Source organism: Plasmodium knowlesi (genome assembly GCF_000006355.2).
Source record: "Plasmodium knowlesi strain H genome assembly, chromosome: 8".
NCBI classification, from domain to species: domain Eukaryota; phylum Apicomplexa; class Aconoidasida; order Haemosporida; family Plasmodiidae; genus Plasmodium; species Plasmodium knowlesi.
In genome coordinates this window covers 1,829,653-1,848,037 of record NC_011909.2, presented here as the reverse complement: position 1 = coordinate 1,848,037, position 18,385 = coordinate 1,829,653, and the positions used below count along the sequence as shown (strand labels likewise).

At 36.7% G+C, this 18,385-nt stretch overlaps 4 protein-coding genes across 4 annotated transcripts; 2 read left to right on the top strand and 2 right to left on the bottom strand.

The window, feature by feature from the left end:
* Positions 1–755: 755 nt before the first annotated feature.
* Positions 756–4,838, top strand: PKNH_0840600 (serine/threonine protein kinase, putative; the record flags this gene model as incomplete). The annotated part of the gene is made up of 1 exon (XM_002258987.1): positions 756–4,838. The coding sequence occupies one exon, from the start codon at positions 756–758 to the stop codon at positions 4,836–4,838; it is 4,083 nt and encodes a 1,360-aa protein (XP_002259023.1).
* Positions 4,839–7,187: 2,349 nt separating this feature from the next.
* PKNH_0840500 (ABC transporter B family member 4, putative) lies at positions 7,188–11,258 on the top strand (the record flags this gene model as incomplete). Its single annotated transcript, XM_002258986.1, has 1 exon — positions 7,188–11,258. One exon carries the CDS (start codon positions 7,188–7,190, stop codon positions 11,256–11,258), a length of 4,071 nt encoding a protein of 1,356 aa, XP_002259022.1.
* A 1,158-nt stretch (positions 11,259–12,416) lies between these two features.
* PKNH_0840400 (uncharacterized protein) lies at positions 12,417–13,276 on the bottom strand (the record flags this gene model as incomplete). The annotated part of the gene is made up of 3 exons (XM_002258985.1): positions 12,417–12,704; positions 12,933–13,034; positions 13,208–13,276. The coding sequence occupies 3 exons, from the start codon at positions 13,274–13,276 to the stop codon at positions 12,417–12,419; spliced, it is 459 nt and encodes a 152-aa protein (XP_002259021.1).
* A 1,814-nt stretch (positions 13,277–15,090) lies between these two features.
* Positions 15,091–16,720, bottom strand: PKNH_0840300 (RNA-binding protein, putative; the record flags this gene model as incomplete). Its single annotated transcript, XM_002258984.2, has 2 exons — positions 15,091–15,163; positions 15,342–16,720. The coding sequence occupies 2 exons, from the start codon at positions 16,718–16,720 to the stop codon at positions 15,091–15,093; spliced, it is 1,452 nt and encodes a 483-aa protein (XP_002259020.2).
* Positions 16,721–18,385: the final 1,665 nt, after the last annotated feature.

Sequence of the window (18,385 nt, the reverse complement as noted above, 5' to 3'; positions counted from 1 at the left end):
ATACGTACGTATTTGTACATATATTCCAGTGCATACCCCCCAAATGGGAAATCCAATTTCGTTAAGACCTATTCATTTATTGTACTACTCTGCCAAAATGATTTAAGCGCCACTTGTCTTATATCATTTTCTTTCTTTCTTTTTTTTTTTTTTTTTTTTTTTTTATCCATTCGTTAATGTCATCATGGTACAATCGTTGTGATCGCAGAAAATTGGACGCTCTTTTTCCTACTTTTGAAAGTGTCTCCACAGCATATGACGAAAGTAAATGCGTTAAGAATGTGCATACATGCGATCCTACCCTCGTTCATGTATTCCATACTTTGCCCACGTATATCTATCCATAGCAATAATTATATTTTATGCTGCTGAATATATGCACAAAATTAAAAAAGAAAATTTAAGTAAAGAGAACAGAAAAATATATATTTATTATTTTATTTATTTTTTTTTTTTTCGTGCTTCCACCTACCCTACTATAGCGAATAACAGTTCGTTTGTAAAAAAGGCTTAAAAGTTTTTGTACATTTAATTTATAGAATTGTAGTGCAAGGTGGATGAAAACAGTCCAAACTGTTACCCCCCCCACCCCTTCTATTTAGCCTTTTTCTACAATACGCATACACAGTGGTATATACGTAATATACACATGCATAATTGCGTATACGTATGCATGTGTTCAAGTGAAGGAAACGGAAGAGAGAAACAAAAGGAACGTTCAAACGACAGATACTCATCCAGATAGTTTCGAAACAATGAGTTACAGTGATTCCAGATCCCCATCAAACAACAGCAGTAGTCAAGATGCTACATCGGGGAAATTGCAATACACAGAAAGTGACGATGAAGGGAGTGACGAATATTGCAAGGGTGGATACCACCCTGTGAAAATTAACGAAATATATAACAACCGCTATAGAATAGAAGGGAAGTTAGGATGGGGCCATTTCTCAACCGTTTGGGTCGCTACAGACTTAAAAAGTAAACCACTAAAATTTGTTGCCATAAAAATTCAAAAAGGGTCCGAATCATTTGGAGAGTCAGCCAAATGTGAAATCAATTATTTAAAAACGGTTAAGGCAAATTCTTTTGACTCTTCCTGGGTAGAAATAAAAGAGCATCAAAGGGAAAGGCTCTTTCATTATAATATGACCAAGGGAGTTGTTTCCTTTATTGATAGTTTTGAGCATAAAGGACCAAATGGTACCCACGTCTGTATGGTGTTTGAATTTATGGGTCCCAATTTATTATCCCTCATTAAACATTATGATTATAAAGGGATCCCATTAAACTTAGTTCGAAAAATTGCTACACATGTCCTAATAGGGCTACAGTATTTACACGATGTTTGTAAAATTATACATAGTGATATAAAGCCGGAAAACGTTTTAGTATCTCCTTTGTTAAATATTCCCAGACCAAGGGACTACAGCAAGGATGATGATGCGCAAAATGGACTTAATAAAAAGGGAGAGAAGAAAGCAACAGAGGAAGAGAGGGGTAGTGACCATTCCGACGGTAGCGACCATGATGAAGACGGGGAGGATGACCAATCATCATCCCCCAGCGAGGTGAAAGATAAATACGAATGGGACAATGTAGATTTTAACAAATTAACCAAACAGGAAAAAAAAAAATTAAAAAGAAAGAAAAAAAAATTCCTAAAAAAGGAACGATTAAAAGTGGAAGCGGAGAAGAAAGAGGAGCAAGCCGGTAATCAGGTGTCAGTAGGAAATTCATTCCAAAATGGAAATAATAACCAACAGAGCAACGCTGAAACGCAGGATGCGAAAATCACCGTGGGAAATGGAACACCAAACGATAACAGCCATTTTAAGAAGGAAGATAATGAACATTCCAACAGCGCAATACAGATGAATGCTGAGCATGTGTTAAAGGATGAAGAACTGAAGAGCGAAAATCCAAACTTCCCCCTCAGTGGCATAAAAAGCGGTACCTCCATCCAGGCTACCGACTCACAGGAAGCACCAACATGTAATAGCAAGTGTGCACCCGGAGGTAATGATAAAAATGGTGAACGAAATAATGTAAAGAACGAACTAGACCTTGACAGTAACAACACTAGCAACTGTTGCAATTCGGCCCAGAAGATGTCAGATGCAAATGACCCAGCCTGCACAACGAACACCCATGCAGAGAATGAACAGAAAGAAAATTTACTCAATAAGGGAGATCCCAAATTAAATAAAAAAAAAACGACTAATGAACCTCCATATGTTAAACATAGACTTAGACCTTCCAACTCGGATCCATCCCTCGTCACCAGTTACAACAACATACATGCCCTCCAGGAATCGTTAATGAGAAGGCCCTACCATTATAATAATTATTTTTTGTATAATCCGGAAAAGTACGGAGATGACAGGTGCTCCCTATTTTTGCATCGTTTGCCCAGTGACTACTTAAAGAAGAGCACGTTGGAGGATAGTGATCACGATAAGGACATGGAGAACGAGCGAAACGACGAACATGATGGAGATCACCAGGAAAAGCAAAGGGAAAGGAGCGATGCGAGTGATGGAGTAAAATCCATAGAATTCCTAGGAAAGGATTTTAACAAAATCCCCATCTACTGCGACATGTTCAATCACCTAATGCATCCAGAAGCTATGAAAATACACGACAAATGTAAAGAGAAAAAAAAAGGAAAGTATGCAAAACCATGTAAGGATGACACACAGGAGAATAACAAGAATGGCCATAAAGTTGTTTACATCAAAACAGAGGAAGGGGATTATCGTATTAGACCCTACGATCCAACTGTTTATTACCATGAAAAGGCATGTTACAAAATCTGCGATTTAGGAAACAGTCTCTGGGTTGATGAATCAAGGTATGCAGAAATACAAACCAGGCAATATAGATCGCCAGAGGTAATTCTAAAAAGTGGTTTTAATGAAACAGCAGATATTTGGTCCTTTGCATGTATGATATTCGAACTAGTAACTGGAGATTTCCTATTTAATCCGCAAAAATCAGATAGATACGATAAAAATGAAGAACACTTAAGTTTTATGATCGAAGTGTTGGGGAGTATTCCAAAATATATGATAGACACAGGATTCAATTCTCATAAATATTTTAATAAGAAAACATATAAACTGAAAAATATAAAAAATATTAAGAGGTATGGATTGTACAAAATATTTAAGTACAAGTATAACATACCAGAAAAAGAAATTAATCCCTTATGTAGCTTTTTACTTCCTATGCTTTCCATGGATCCTCAGAAGAGACCCTCGGCCTACACTATGCTCCAGCACCCCTGGCTCAATATGGTAGAACTGGAAGAAGAGGAGATGCAGATGAAAAATAGATCCTACTCTTTCAACAGCATGAGTGCCCAACACAATGCCAATTATGAGGATCACCCGTACAGTAAGGAAAATTATCACAAGGAAAATTATAACAAAGAAAATTATAACAGCGCAAATCAACATACGGACAGAAGCATGAATTCGTCCAACAAGCACAACAACGCGCAGACGAATTTTATGGGACAACAGAACGATGCTCCAATGGGCCAATTCGAGGAAGAGTTATGCAGAAGCGAGGATGAAGAAGAAGAAGATGAAGAAGAGGAAGAGGAATACAATGATGAGGACGACGAAGAGGGAGACGAGTCGGAAGAGGAGGTCGATGATGAAGAGGATGACGACGAAGAAGAAGAAAACTACAATAGCCAACCTGAGTATGGTTTTCCCTATAAAAATAATCACACCCATAACGGAATGGAGAGCAAGGCAACCACACTCAAATACGACAATTTGTATCAAAAAAAAAAAAAGTTAGAGGAAAAATTGAAATATAAACAAATAAACGAAGGCAGCATCCCTGATTCGCCCGTCAACACGGAGGATTATATGCTCCACAATGAAAACATACCCCACATTACGTACAATAATGCAAATAATAAAAACTTCACGAAAAATGCGCTACAATATCAAAATTTCCAAATGAAGAATTTTCAGAAAATTAGTAGTCTTGGAATCAACGATCAAGTGGTGAATTCAGAAGAGGATGGAGATTATCAGTACTACTATGATCACCCAGGGAAATACAAATACGACGAGGGGGATGAAGAGGAAGAGATTTCTATGGAAGATGTGGAGGACGAAGATGAACAAAATGATGATGAGGATGGCGAAACAGATGAAGCAACGGATGATATAACGGATGGCGTAACGGATGAAGAAGAAGAAGAAGAAGAACACCGCGAAGACGGATATCATCCCCAGAATGAAAATCCAATCAAAAGGCACAGTAACAATCACAAGAGGGTTGACAATAGTAACTACCAAAATGAAAGCGATGAAAATAATTTCTGCAATGAAGAAAGCGAAGTATATTATGAAGGGGGAGAGGAATACTCTGCGCACCTTACTGCAAAAAGACAATCAAAGAAAATTCCATTTGAAGAGCAGGCAGGGCAAAGAGATGTATTAATCCCCGTTAAACCAAGGGACTTCCTCAAAGTTCCTATCCCTAATGAGAAGGCAAAATTAAGAGATCAACTATCCACATCCAGTAGCCCCGATTTGAATGACAATGCAGAAAAGGCATCAACCGAAATAGAGCAGAATAGCACTTCATCCAAAAATTTCACCAGCGTCGTGATGAGTTGTAATAGTATCAGCCAAAATGTTGACAAATTTGAAAAGATCGATCAAGAGGAAAAACAACTATTCCAAGGGAATGCACCGGGAACAGAGCGAGATAATGAAAGTCAAATGGTTCATGATAAGCAGGATGAGGAGAAGACCAATAAAATAAATTGTAAAGTTATCAACAAAAAGCCATTTTGTGCCTTTTCCTAAAGGGTGGAATAGTCAGGAAGGCGGCAATTTACAATGTACAAACATATGCAATGTACAATTTGTTTAATGTGTATTTACCAAAAAAAAAAAAAAAAAAAAAAAAAAAAAAACAGAAATATTCCTTACCTATTATTGTGCCAAACGGTTAAGAAAACTATGGATGTCTTACTACTAAGTACCATAGTAACCAAACTTGCGCGCATACCCCCTCCCCTATTATTTTTTCCCAAGATTTTCATATCATCCCATGAACGTCTAGCGGTTTAGGCCGTTTTGTAAATAAAGATGCTTATCCCCTGTTAAGTATACTCCCCATGTTACCTGTTGCCAAGTGCTAGTCCAAGTGTTTCGATTCGTGTTCATTAAGGTGAACTCGTAGCAACCCCCCCAAGGCGTTTTTACTCCCTAAAAGTTTATCTATTTCAATCAACTTTGTCACCCACGCCCCGGTGCCTACCGACTAACTTGAACCACTGACAACATGCATGAAGTCCACGGAACTACTCCTAGAGGCGCACACGCATATGTTACAAGCGCATTTTTTATGTACATAATTTTCCCCGATCAATTTCACCCGAATAAATGTAAAGAAATGTACCATGTATGTCTTAATAATTGTATAGCTCTTGTTTTCAGTAAAAACACCGAGTGTGAAAACAGATGCACCACAACGTCAATAGTAATAACGTTAATATTTCTCCAATATATGTTTATATGGACATGTAACATGCTCAATATATGTATGCGTATGTAGTTTATACAAGATCCATGTGTGTATACCCGCACCTTCTCACCCCTATTGCAAACGCTTTGAAATAAACAAAAAAAAAAAAAGAGAAAATTCGGAGGCATGTTCTCACATATTTGGAGATTATAGAATATATTTTCCCCCCAATGTAGATATATATACTCTATCTTCATTTATTGTATTTTCCATGCCTACTGTTTTTACTATTCTTCAAAAGTGTGAATCATAGAATTAAAATCAGTCCACTGGTCCTCTATTTTGCATCAACAGGTGGATACAAAAATGCACATCCCAATTGTACGTGCTTATGCACATATTTATACTTGTATGTGCTCTTTTTTTTTTTTTTTTTTTTTTTTTTTTGTTCTAAAAAATTTAAAAACTGAATTTAAAACTATAAAAATTAACTATTGTGAAAAGTACATTTTTTGTGTGTTTTTGTCGAATGCGGATTAAATACACATTTTTTTTAATGTCGCTGAAATGTTCAAGCATATACAGAATTCTACGTTTTAACATAATTAGAATTTCAAAGACATTTCATGACACTTTGGCTATCAAAAAAATTTACTTGTACCTCGCGTTTCGCTTCTTTTTCTGCTGTAAAATATTTTCCCGTCTGCGCCAACGAGCAACGCACTTGAAGTAGTTTAAATACATACGAAGTGCTACATCTTCCATTATGCGCAAGCGGCGTGATGTTATTTGTTTCTACCTTTTCTTTTTTTAATAAAGCATAATGAGTCTTACCTTCTCTATATTGGCTTATTAACCGGAGTGCACGTTAACTCCTTCGCTCGAATTTTTCCAAACCGACCTCCACAGCATTACATGAGAGTAGTCAACATATGTACGCATACAATTTTACATGCTATTTTCACGCTCGTTCCCATACACGCACATGTGCAAGTACATACCAATTTTACACCCCCCCCCCCCCCCCCTATGAGCGAAATTACCTACATACTACCCGCGAAACGTCAACAGAGCAATCAAATGGACGCACCTCATGGTGTGCTCCAGAAGGCTGTAAAAAATGCCCCCAAGATGGATATTTGAAAGGTAGTCCCTGTGAGATACCCATAGTGCTCAAATTCTGAACTCAGAACTAACGACTGCGTTCTCTTAAAGAACCGCAAAAATGTCACAGAAAAATTCATGAAATTATCGTGCACGTGTACCAATTTCTCATCATAAAAAGATGGTAGTAAAAAAAAAAAAAAAAAAAAATCTTTCTACACATGCTATATTCCTATCCAGGGTAGAAGTTTAAAAGCAAGAACACTCAGGAGCCAAATTGGAGCAGCCAAAGAGAACCTGCCAGTCGCAAGGATAAGCCCCTCTACGTCAAATGAAAAACAAACGAATGATAAAAAACGTATGGAAAAAACAAGTAAAGTGCCCACCAAATCTTCACCAATCAAGGGAACTAGATAATCGAAAAAAAAAAAAAAAAAAAACCCAAAGAAAACCCCCCCCCCCAAAAAAAAAAAAAAAAAAAAAAAACAACCTCTCCCTTTTTTTTTTTGCCTAAGTATCTCATCACACATGACATGATAATAGTGTAAACATGCAGTTGATTAAGGGGACAAATAGGAATCATGAAATTTGTGCTGAACTGGATACTCCTTTACCTTGTAGCTTGCGGGACTTCATCCAAAAATGCGCAATACAAAAGGGAGTACGCCGTGAGACAGAAGAACTGGGTGGGAACCCCCCATTCAGCCGTGCTTTACAAAAAGTGTAAAAATAAGAAAAGGCCTTTCGGGCACAATCTGCAAATTTTTTCTATCAGGGAAAGAGTTCCCAAGTGGGAAAGGAAAAATGAAAAAAGTGGCGTGCCTATCAGGAGAGTGCCGAACAACAGAGCTCTTCTCCACCACGGAGCATTTCTCCACCACGAAACATTTCTCCACCACGAAACATTTCTCCACCACGAAGCATTTCTACACAACGGAACGCTTCGCAATCATGGCGCTTCTCTTACCAAAACGCACTTCACACGAAAAACAGGAAAAACAAGCGTCCATTTAGGGCCCATACAACTGAGTAACGGAAACCAGAAGATACATCCTTTTGTAGTACCTGCTCACACACAGCGGAGTGAAATGAACACAGAAAAAAGCATCTTCTCAAGCTTATATTCCCAAATGCTTGAAAAGAGTAGGCATAAAAATAACATATTAAATGATGTAAGCAAACTGTTTAAGGTAATACGGGAGAGTAAGAACATATTTTTCCTAGGCTTCTTACTAACAATGATTTCCTCAGTAGTCGATTCGTACATTCCGATTTTTCTGTCCAGAACGATAACCTACGTGATGAATAAAAGTGCGATGGTTACCCAAACGAACCAAATACCAATTGTGAATTCATTCCTTTCTCAATTCAAATTCAACAACCCCTTTTATGCATATGTAACTGTTTCTCTGGTGAGCTTATTACTTTCTTCCGCACGATCGTATATCTTTAACATATGCGCATACATAAGCACTAACACACTGCAAAATTACCTATTTAGAGTGTTCCTACATAAGCATATTAGCTACTTTAAAAAAAGGGGCAAAGGCGAATTGATTAGTAGACTAAACATAGACTCCACTGAACTGATCGACATATTTACAACCAACATGATTGTTCTCTTACGTAATGTAATAAAGACAGTATTGTCTTTTTATTTTTTATACAAAATTAATGTGTACCTCTTTGTGGTGTCCCTCTTCATTGTCCTAACCATTACTAACATATCAATATTTTTCTCTAACATATTTCGCAAACTCGCAAAAGAAGAAAGTAGCGTCGTGGCATACTCAAATAATGTGGTAGAAGAATCTATTGATAATTTACCCCTTATAAATAGTTTCAACACACACAGTAAAGAAATTACCAAGTTTAATCGCTCCTTGGATGTCATATATACGAGCAGAATGAAATTAGGTCTTCTCTATATCATAGAAAAACTCCTTATCCGACTAATAGACATGATAACACTTATCGTCACACTGATATTAAGTAAGAAAACCTTAAAGAGTAACATACACGTAGATTCAAGAACTGCCATCTCATCTGTTATGTACATGCAAAACATTATTGCACAGTCATGCACCATAGAACAGCAGTATTCCAGAGTACAGGAACTTATAGGAAATGCCGAAGACATTATCAAGATGATTGAAAAGGATTCAGCCCGTACTAACACCAACAGGTTTGCATCACAAAAATATACTCCCCTAAATTTCCTGAACTTTCTGGACTTAAAAAATAGTATCTTTAAATATTCCCTTATTAAGAAATTTCAAGCTATCCAAAAAGACGCAGAATATGTTGCCAGTGTTGTTAGGCCCAATTATTTAAAGCTTTTCGAAAGGAATTATAACAATCTCCGAAAAATTTTACCTGAATATAAATACATCTTGAAGGAAGATCCGGGGGGGGATATCCCCTGTGTCGAAGATAAAGGGATTCAAAGTTCCATTCCTGGTAGTGTTCCTGATTATGTAGGGAAAAATCACCAAGTTTGTGCAAATAAAACGAATAACCCCTCATATAATGGATTCCTTACATTTGATCCCCTACAAGATGTGACAAACCCGAACCTTGTACCTGACGCGAGGGAAACGGAGAAAGACTCCATTACAATGTTGAGGGGACAGATTCAGTTAACTTCTGCTCCTTCTCAATCGCCAACCTGCACGGATAACAACCTCAACACGGGCGAAAAAATTGCGCACAAATTAAAAAAAAATAAACCCCAAATGAATATACAAGAAATATATAGCTATATAAAAAACGACCATCAGCTTATAATCAAGCAAAAGCTGGACAAGAAATTTATACAATTCTTAAAAACGAAATATAAGAAAAATATTATATCACTAATCTTAAAGTTATATGAAGAGCGACACCAACCTGTGAGTGAGGAACTCCTTTTCATGTTTGATAATATAAGCTCATTCAAAAGAATATCCATGCAAGATAAAAAAAGTATCTTAAAAATGAGCAACGTAACGAATAACACACTGTTTGTCATATTGCTGACTTTCCTGTTTTACAACTACTCCAAGTTTTACTACAAGAGGAAGAAAATAACTCCTGTCAATCTGCTGGAGAAGAAATCGAAAACGAGCTTAGCCATCACAACATCGAGCAAAACACTCTGTAATGACTCTACAAATGATGTGGACCACGTAACCCTTGATGGTATCAGCATGAATGATGTGCTAAGCGACATGACCATCACAGAAATGCACCTGGATAACGCACAAAACGGAGGTAACAACGAAGACAGCGCCTTAGATGATAACAATTCAGTGACACACCCTTGCGATGAAGAGAACGTGGAGGACTCGTCCAAGCATAGCGAACTGAATACCTCCACCGAAATTGAAGATAATGCAGAAACAGCCTCCACCTTGCAAACAGCGGAACATAGCTACCCAAGTGATGATGAAATTTTAAAAAATAAAAAAATGAAAAAAAAAAAAAAAAAAAATCTCCATAACATACTACCATATATTGTACAAAACGCTATAAAAGAATTGGAAATTTTAAAATTTATCGATGAAAATTACAAACACATAAACGAAAACTTAATCCTAGATAATATCAAAGACGACAAAAAGGGGAGTAGCTTAATTTTCGAAAATGTAGATTTCTACTATGCAAAATTTCCAAAAAATAAAATTCTGTCAAATATTAATTTGCATTTCACCAATAAATATACCTATGGAATTCTCTGTTATAACGACTCGGGAAAGGACGATCTCTCCAAATTGTGCACACGACTGTATAGCAAAACGTATGGGAACATTCTCTTGGACAATGAAAATATAGAGAACATCTCAAAGTACATACTGACAAGGAAAATTTCCCTAGTAGAGGAAGACACCTACCTGTTCAGCGATAGCATAATATATAATATACTGTACTCCTACAATTGCAGGACAAAGGCTAATAAATATTTGTCCTACTTCAATTACACTTTCGGGTTAAATAAAAACAGCATAAACAGCTGCGTACATTTGTTTCCTTCAGATGGTGACCTTCTCGGGATGAATGAAGAAAAACCGGAGAAAAAACTGAAAGGAACAAATTCCCCCAGTAAGGGAGACCCCTCCCTTGCGGACACGGAAGAGACGAAAGAGAATTACACCTCCCCTCAATTTAAAAAATGCCTAATGTGCGGGAATGTCGTAAATACCAAACAGCTAGATGAACAAAAAAAAAAAAAAAAAACTTACAACAAATATAAAGTACATTTCGTCAAGAAGTTATATAAAGAAATTATTAAAGTTTCAAAAATTGTGTGCATAGACGATTTGATCAGTTCATATAAAGACAAATTTTTTCACAACATTAATGAAAAAACTTTGTCAGGTGGACAAAAGCAAAAAATATCCCTAGCTAGAGCTATCATAAAAAAGCCCAAAATACTCATTCTAGATGAAGCATTTAGCGCCCTCGATTCTGCAAATGAGTTGAAAATTTTCTCAAGTATAAAAAGTTACCTGCCTAATTCTACCATCATAAATCTTTCCCATAAAATTACAACAATTGATCGATGCGATTACATTTATATTTTGAAAGATGGGAAAATTATTGAGCATGGTTTAAGGACAAAACTGAAGGAAAATAAAAACAGCGAGTACTACAAAAAGATGAGCGAGTTTTAGGAACCCGGGGGGAAGAAGCGTCAGGGGTGGACATGCATCGCTTCTTCTTCTGCCAATCTACCTTATGATTTCGCCCTTCAGTCTGCAGTTCTCACATATGCGTCTTTAACATATGGCACATTAAAATATGAAGCTACAGCATATTATCCAATTTCACGCTCCATATCACTCCACGTATTCCCCTCCATTTGTGTTTGCTTAATTATCTTCCCTTTGTAACACATGGAAACCCACAGTTAATCCATAATTCGTAAACTCAAATTTGAACTTGAATTTGTCATGTTACACGTGATGCATTTTTCTATTCTTTTTTATTTATTTATTTTTTTTTCTCCTTGCTTATTCCCTACACGTGAATATCACGTGGAAAAAGGGCTCATTAAAAAATTTGTTTTTCGAAAACAAAATTTGTCCAAAATAATTCACACTTCATTTGTATAATATGCTTAATTAAATGTTCTGTGTATGAGTTTATCATTTGTTTTTACTCAAGCAGGAATCATTCCCTGTTTCCTTTTCGTTTGCTTTTTTTTTTTTTTTTTTTTTTTTTGTTTTCTCTTGTACAACATCGTTTTGTTGTCCATTTCCCTCATGCATACATCACAAAGAACAACTTAATTGCATATTATTTTTTAACCTTTCTGGCCTACCCTCCAGTGATAACTTTTTTTTTTTTTTTACGTACAGTCTACGCACCCTTTACAACATGTGTGTGAAACTGCAATTACAAATTTGCATCTCATCACCTCGAAAATGGAATTTATTTTGACACGATCGGTGACACATTTTAAAGGAGAATTTGCGGGACGAGTTACTTCTTCCAAATAGGTGCCCAAATACACACTCGCAGATTTTGCGAGGGATGGATGTTGCTTCACCACAATTAACATAACAAAAAAAAAAAAAAAAAAAAAAAAAAAAAAACTTACATACACAAACATGCACATAACAAAACACACGGACATACGTGAAGATGTGCCAAGAAATTCTTAATTACCCTTACGACACAAATACTCGCGAGGAAGAAGTACCGATTTAACATTACAGCGGAGAGTAAAATAATGCTATTGTCTAAGATTCTTTATTATTATTATTATTATTATTTTATTTTTTTTTTTTAACGTTCCAAGGAATGATATTTTAAGAAGCTCAACTCCTTCACTGTGCCGAGTAAAGACCTACCAACTTCTCCTTCTTATCATACAATAAGGCTGATGTCAAAACGACAGCAGACATGATGAGCGATTTTCTGAATTTGTTTCTCACATATGGATTATAATTAAATTTAAAAATGGACATAGAAGACTTATCAGATGACAATTTTTTGTTTATTTTTATATATTTTTCATTATACTTTTGCTGTTTGAGTTTCTCTTCGTCTGATAATTTGTAGCTTGACAGTTTGGCTACAAAAGGCCCAACGTCATCTCCATTTTCCATGAGGATCTAATCACAGAGAAAAGGGGGAAAGGAAAAATAAATAAATAAAAAACAAGTGTACATGAAGTGTGGCACTCCCAATTGCATCTTTACAAAGTCGAATTATTACACAATCATTCATGCGTCCAAAAAACGTTATCCTCAAATACATGTATCTTCTCATCCACGCGCAACTGCACGTGCAGAATGCTACACGCGATAATAATGTGACACATTCGCAACTTCCATCTTAACCTTATGCGTGTCGTCACAGTACGGAAACTTCGCTGACTGCCAGCAGCGGCATATCCGGATAATCTTTTCCTTTTCATGTTCCGCAGGGCAACTTTCTATCAACTGGGTTTTGTAACAGATAAAGGGGTGGAAATCAGTTAAGGGGAGAAACGGAGAATGTGCAGGAATATATAACGATACAGTGTTCACAATTTTGACTATACAACACAGAACTTTGGCGCGCCAACAAGCGTTCGCCAAAAGATCGATAAACGTTCATCTAAGGGCGCACTTACATGGGTATACTGCGGAAATCGGTTTGTGTTGAAGTTTATTTTGTTGATATATTCCAGAGGATCTTTCATGTTGTCCTTCAGGGTACATCACCAGAGAGCAGCTAAAAAAATGGGGCAACAACAAAAGTAAAACTTTTGCTGAACTTCACTTCGCGCAAAGGTTTTTATTCCCATGAAGTTTGCTCTCCCTTTCTGATTAAATTTAGAACATTACAAAAGGGAACTTACCCTTAGGGGCAATTTAACGAACACGTAAACATTGAAAAAAAGAATTTTTAAAAAAAGTCGGAACGAGATGCTGTTAAAGCTTCCCAATAAGTGGAGAAATGGAAAAAATGTGTACGGATCATGCAGGGGCTACCCCCCCTTATATCTCGCAAAAAAAAAAAATTATAACCGTTGCCCAATTGGTCATTTTTAAAGCGCGTCGTGAAAAGGGGAAAGCATGCTTACATATACATATATATATCACTTTTGTTAATGCACTGTATGGCGTTGTTTAAACAAAGTAAACTGTTGAACATTCTCAATTTTCTCCTCCGTTAGTTTAATGTTTAAGCTAAACAATTTGTTCCTTTCAGCCTCGGTAAAAAAGCAAAGTAACACGTAGCACCCATCCGCCTAAAATAAATATGCCAGTAACACATAACATGTGAAATTCTGCTTGTCGCGCCGATGTCCTTGTATAATTTCCTCCACTACTTCATTCTGGAATGATGTTACCTTTTCATTCGAGTTAGCACTTCACGATAGTCTCACCAAACCGTTCGCTTACTCAAATAGGAAATTGACGCAAATGTGTTAAAAACTATCCCATTTATTCTTTACCCAAAAGAATTCACCATTTCATTATCACAGCGAACAAATGGATAAATTTAAACGCACTTCATAGTGTTTTCAGAAACATTATCCCCTTCCAAACAAGCTAATATTTGCCTTTTCCTCCAGCCATTTAAGGGATACAAAAGGAATTTTATAAAGTAGGAGAGCATGGTCGTGTATCGCCTTTCACTTTTTTGCATATGAAAAGCCAAGATAAAAGGATCCCCTACAGATTCCTCGATCGACTTATTATCACAGCACTTCTCCATTTAGCAGAAATCTTACTGTGTGTGTGTGTGTGTATGGATCAACTTACGTTCCACGAAAATGCAGAGATTTGCTGTAGCATGGCAGGGGATAAGTCCCTACGGATGGAAAACGTGACAACCATTCCAACCGTGACAAACAGGCCTTCTTAATAGTATACCGTAAAAAAAAAGGAGAATGAAAAAATGATAAGCCCTCCACTTCCCTTCTTTCCAATGTCTACAAGTGTGCATCGTCCTACTTTACCCACAATTCGAGCAAAGCCAACATTTTCAATGCCATAAAGAAGATGGGGAATTTTTTTCGCAAACTTCTTTTCCCATCACTACTAAAAAAAAAAAAAATAAACATATTTTTAAACACAATTCCCAAAACAAGGTAATTTATGTTTAAACAAAGGTTGAATTCAAAAAAGGGGGAGTGAATTATTGTACTCAAAAAAAAAAAAAAAAAAAAGTAAAAAAAAAAAATAAACATGTACATACATAATAGTGTACACATTTTAACTTAAAAATGTCTGGAAGTATAAAGGGTAAATTGTTGACCGGGTGGTCACGAAAAAGGGGAAAAGAAAAACAAAAAAAAAAAAAAAAAAAAAATATATTTTCCCTTTTTTCTGTAATAAAGCTCCTGTGCATAGTATAAACGCATATCTGTTGATAAAAATGCCTCTCCGCGTTGCAAATTACATTCACAAGGGGATAAAACTTATTTATGTTCTACGCGCAAAATTATTCTAGCACACCTGCATTGTTTCTACACTGCGCGATTATAAATGGGTTTTACAAATCCAATTACATGTGCTGATCCCGCGCCCGGTTTAATTTCATATTACGAAAATTTCCCTGGTTGGATTCTTTGTAATTCCTGAAGAGAGGAAAAGTTGAAAAGGGGAAAGAGTGAAAGTGAAATATGATCAATGTGCAACGAGTTGGATTTTTTTTTTTTTTTTTTTTTTCACATTCGAATCAATAGGGAGGTCCATTTCCCCTTTCATGTATATTTTTCCCAATTTTATTCCACAAAAATTTGCCCTGTGTCTTACATTTCCTTAAAGTCGCCTGGGGGAGCATTCTGGTTGGCGTAGCCGATGCTCAAGTTCGGGTGCCCGCCAAAATTGCTGCCATGCATCCTCTTGTCCTTATCGTTCTTTTGCAAGCCTTTGTTTTTCCTAAAGGAGTAATCCGCCCTATAATTGTCCTTCATGGGATGCCACTGGTCCTTGAATCCTATATACTTGGTACTCCCATCCGGGTTATACATATATTCGTGTCTTTTAAAAGACAAATTTTCCGGAATTGGATAATTCTTCTCATAACAGAAATCGTAAAATTCTTCAAAAATAGAATTCAATAATTTTACAATTAACTCCGTAGCTTTTTTATACCCTATAGGATCGTCGGATGAAACAGACACATGCATCCGCTCCACAATCGGGGCTTCATTAAATGGCTTCCCCTTTATCTCAATAGATACAGAATTATCAGTTTGTTCATTTATGTAAGATATGTTGGAGTTATTTTTTCCTAAAATTTTTTTCATTACATCAAATTCTACGGGGAAACCAAATATGTCAATTAGTTCAATTCGACTTAACCGCTTCGTAGCATAGGGGTTGTTCTCTTCGACCTCCTCCTCTTGGTTAATGTGCACTTGGTTAAAGTGACTGCCGGCGTTGTTATAAATGGGTTGGTTATTCATTTTATTCTTCATTTGATTTTTTCCTTGCATGGGGTTAGTATTCACGTTCGCATTTGTGGTCATACTTCCACCCATGTTTGCACTAGCAGTAGAATTTAATCCTCCGCTTTCGCTCATCTTGGGCGCCATGTTTCCACCAACGGCACGATCCGGCTGCAGCAAATTCGCTAGCTTCTTCAGCATATTGAATGTGTTGTCACCACTTTCATTGAGACCCTGTTTCTCCTGCGCCGATGCAGGATCGTTGGCCGAAAAAGGGAGAAATTGCTCCACAGTTTTGCCCTCATTTAATATAATACACCTAATCGTTCCAATGTCTGTAATGGTCAACCCGTTTATGTCTTTTCTCACTTGCTGTATCATATTCTTGTCATTAAAAGTAATTTGCGCAGCTGCTCTATCACTTAGAATTCTTATATTTTTAGCTCCATTATAATGAGAAAATAACGTTTTCAAATCCTCTTCATCAAATACGAATGCATTCTGTGGGTTGTCAATGTATAAGCCTAAAGAATAGTTATTATTATTTATGCTATTTGCGGGGGTATGTTGTTGTGCATTGGTGTTCACGTTCATTTTTCCCATGTCGTGGTTTCCATTTGTCCTTTGGTAGGCTAAATCTCGAATACCCCCAGGAATGTTATTATTTGGAGTGATCATTCTGTTTTGTTCTTTCGAACCCTTTGGGTTCATTTGTTGCTTCACAACTTGGTGGTTGTTCATGCTGTTTGTAGCAGCTTTCCAGTTAGGAACAACCGACCGTCAAGTTGTACACACACAAAAAAAAAAAAAAAAAAAAAAAAAAAAAATACACAGAAATAGACGCCTGTCTTTATACCTATTTATACTCTCCTGTAGCTACGAGCGTGGTTATCTGTGCACTGCACTGGTTTTGTAAATGTTCCACTTCTCTTATTGGACGGTGAAGATGCCGCGTCAACAACTCACCATAAGGAGTCTTCTCTCCGTTCTGCTTCTTTGAAGATGGACTACTTAAATCAGTTTTGCGCATGCAATGGGACATATATATGTGTATGCAGAAATTTTGTACACATATAAACACCTACACCCCCGTGTCTATTTTTCCACGCTTCTCTAACCTAAAATTTTAACACCCCCTTTTATGCGGTGTCAAATTTACCCCAGCTGTTGTACCTATAAATTCTGTAACTTTCTAAAGGCTTCCAGGAAACGACTCCCGTCTGGATGCCTTTTGTGTATCCCTTTCACTACTTCCTACGTGGAGGCACGATATGCATGTTTGCGCGAGTAAATTTTTGCTACTTTGGTTTACCCTTTTACGTATAATAATTTTGGACCAATTGAAAAATCGAGGGGTTCTTACGGAATTGTCTCTGCAGACATGCCTTTTTTAATATTGACATCGCTCAAAAGGCTAATGTAGCACACCTACACGTGAGGATAATTCCAACTGGGCGGTCTATATACACACCTTTTTATATAGCACGGGAAAGGAAGTTATGTTAAAAAAAGGCACAAACGGGGTAAAATGAAAGATTTCCCTTAACCCTACATATAAAATTTCATACTGTAACCCCACTAATATTGCTCCCCTTGGCGTAACAAATTTACTAAGGAGAGGCAATGAGGTATCGTACTACACATATGCATATATGCTTTCTCTCCCCCTGTACATTTCGAACTTTATTTTCGCGCCTCATCGACGGATATACACATCCTTACCTTTCTTAAATGCAAGGAATAATTTTTTTTTTTTTTCCATTAACCACTTTAGCAAAAAAAAAAAAAAAAAAGCACACTGACCGTTTTATTCCCTACTGTAAAAGAATTTCAAGGTTATTAAATCCTTTAAAGAAAAACTTATTACCGAGGGTAAATAAAAAACACATGTACAAATGCGACAGACTACTATCCACGCACTTGTGATGCCGATCCTGTCGTCTTAGGGGCCTGATGGTTTAACATTATTTGTCAACTGGGTTATTAATTTCTGAACTTGAAAGGGGGCGTAAAAACAGTCGTAATTTTAAGTGGACGATGGTTTAAATGTTGTTCGTCCGTAATGGGGAGGCGTCGTGAGCATTTGCGGAAAAGCGAATATACGATTCTTGGTGCGAGGGTATGCTTGCCACAGGCCATCGCATATAAATATGCATAAATTAAGATAATTATGCATATGCAAAAATATGCATAAGTATGCATAAATATGCAAAAATATGCAGAAATGTTTATTGTACACGTTTATTCGCGTGCAAGCACATACATTTTTGCGGCCTTGGGAAGGTGACGCAAACATGAAGAAACCCAACAGAAAAAATGGCCGTTCGACGAGAGGAACAAAAATGGGGGGAAAAAGGAAAAAGAACGGATAACGAAAGTGCGAACAAAAATACATATAACGATGAA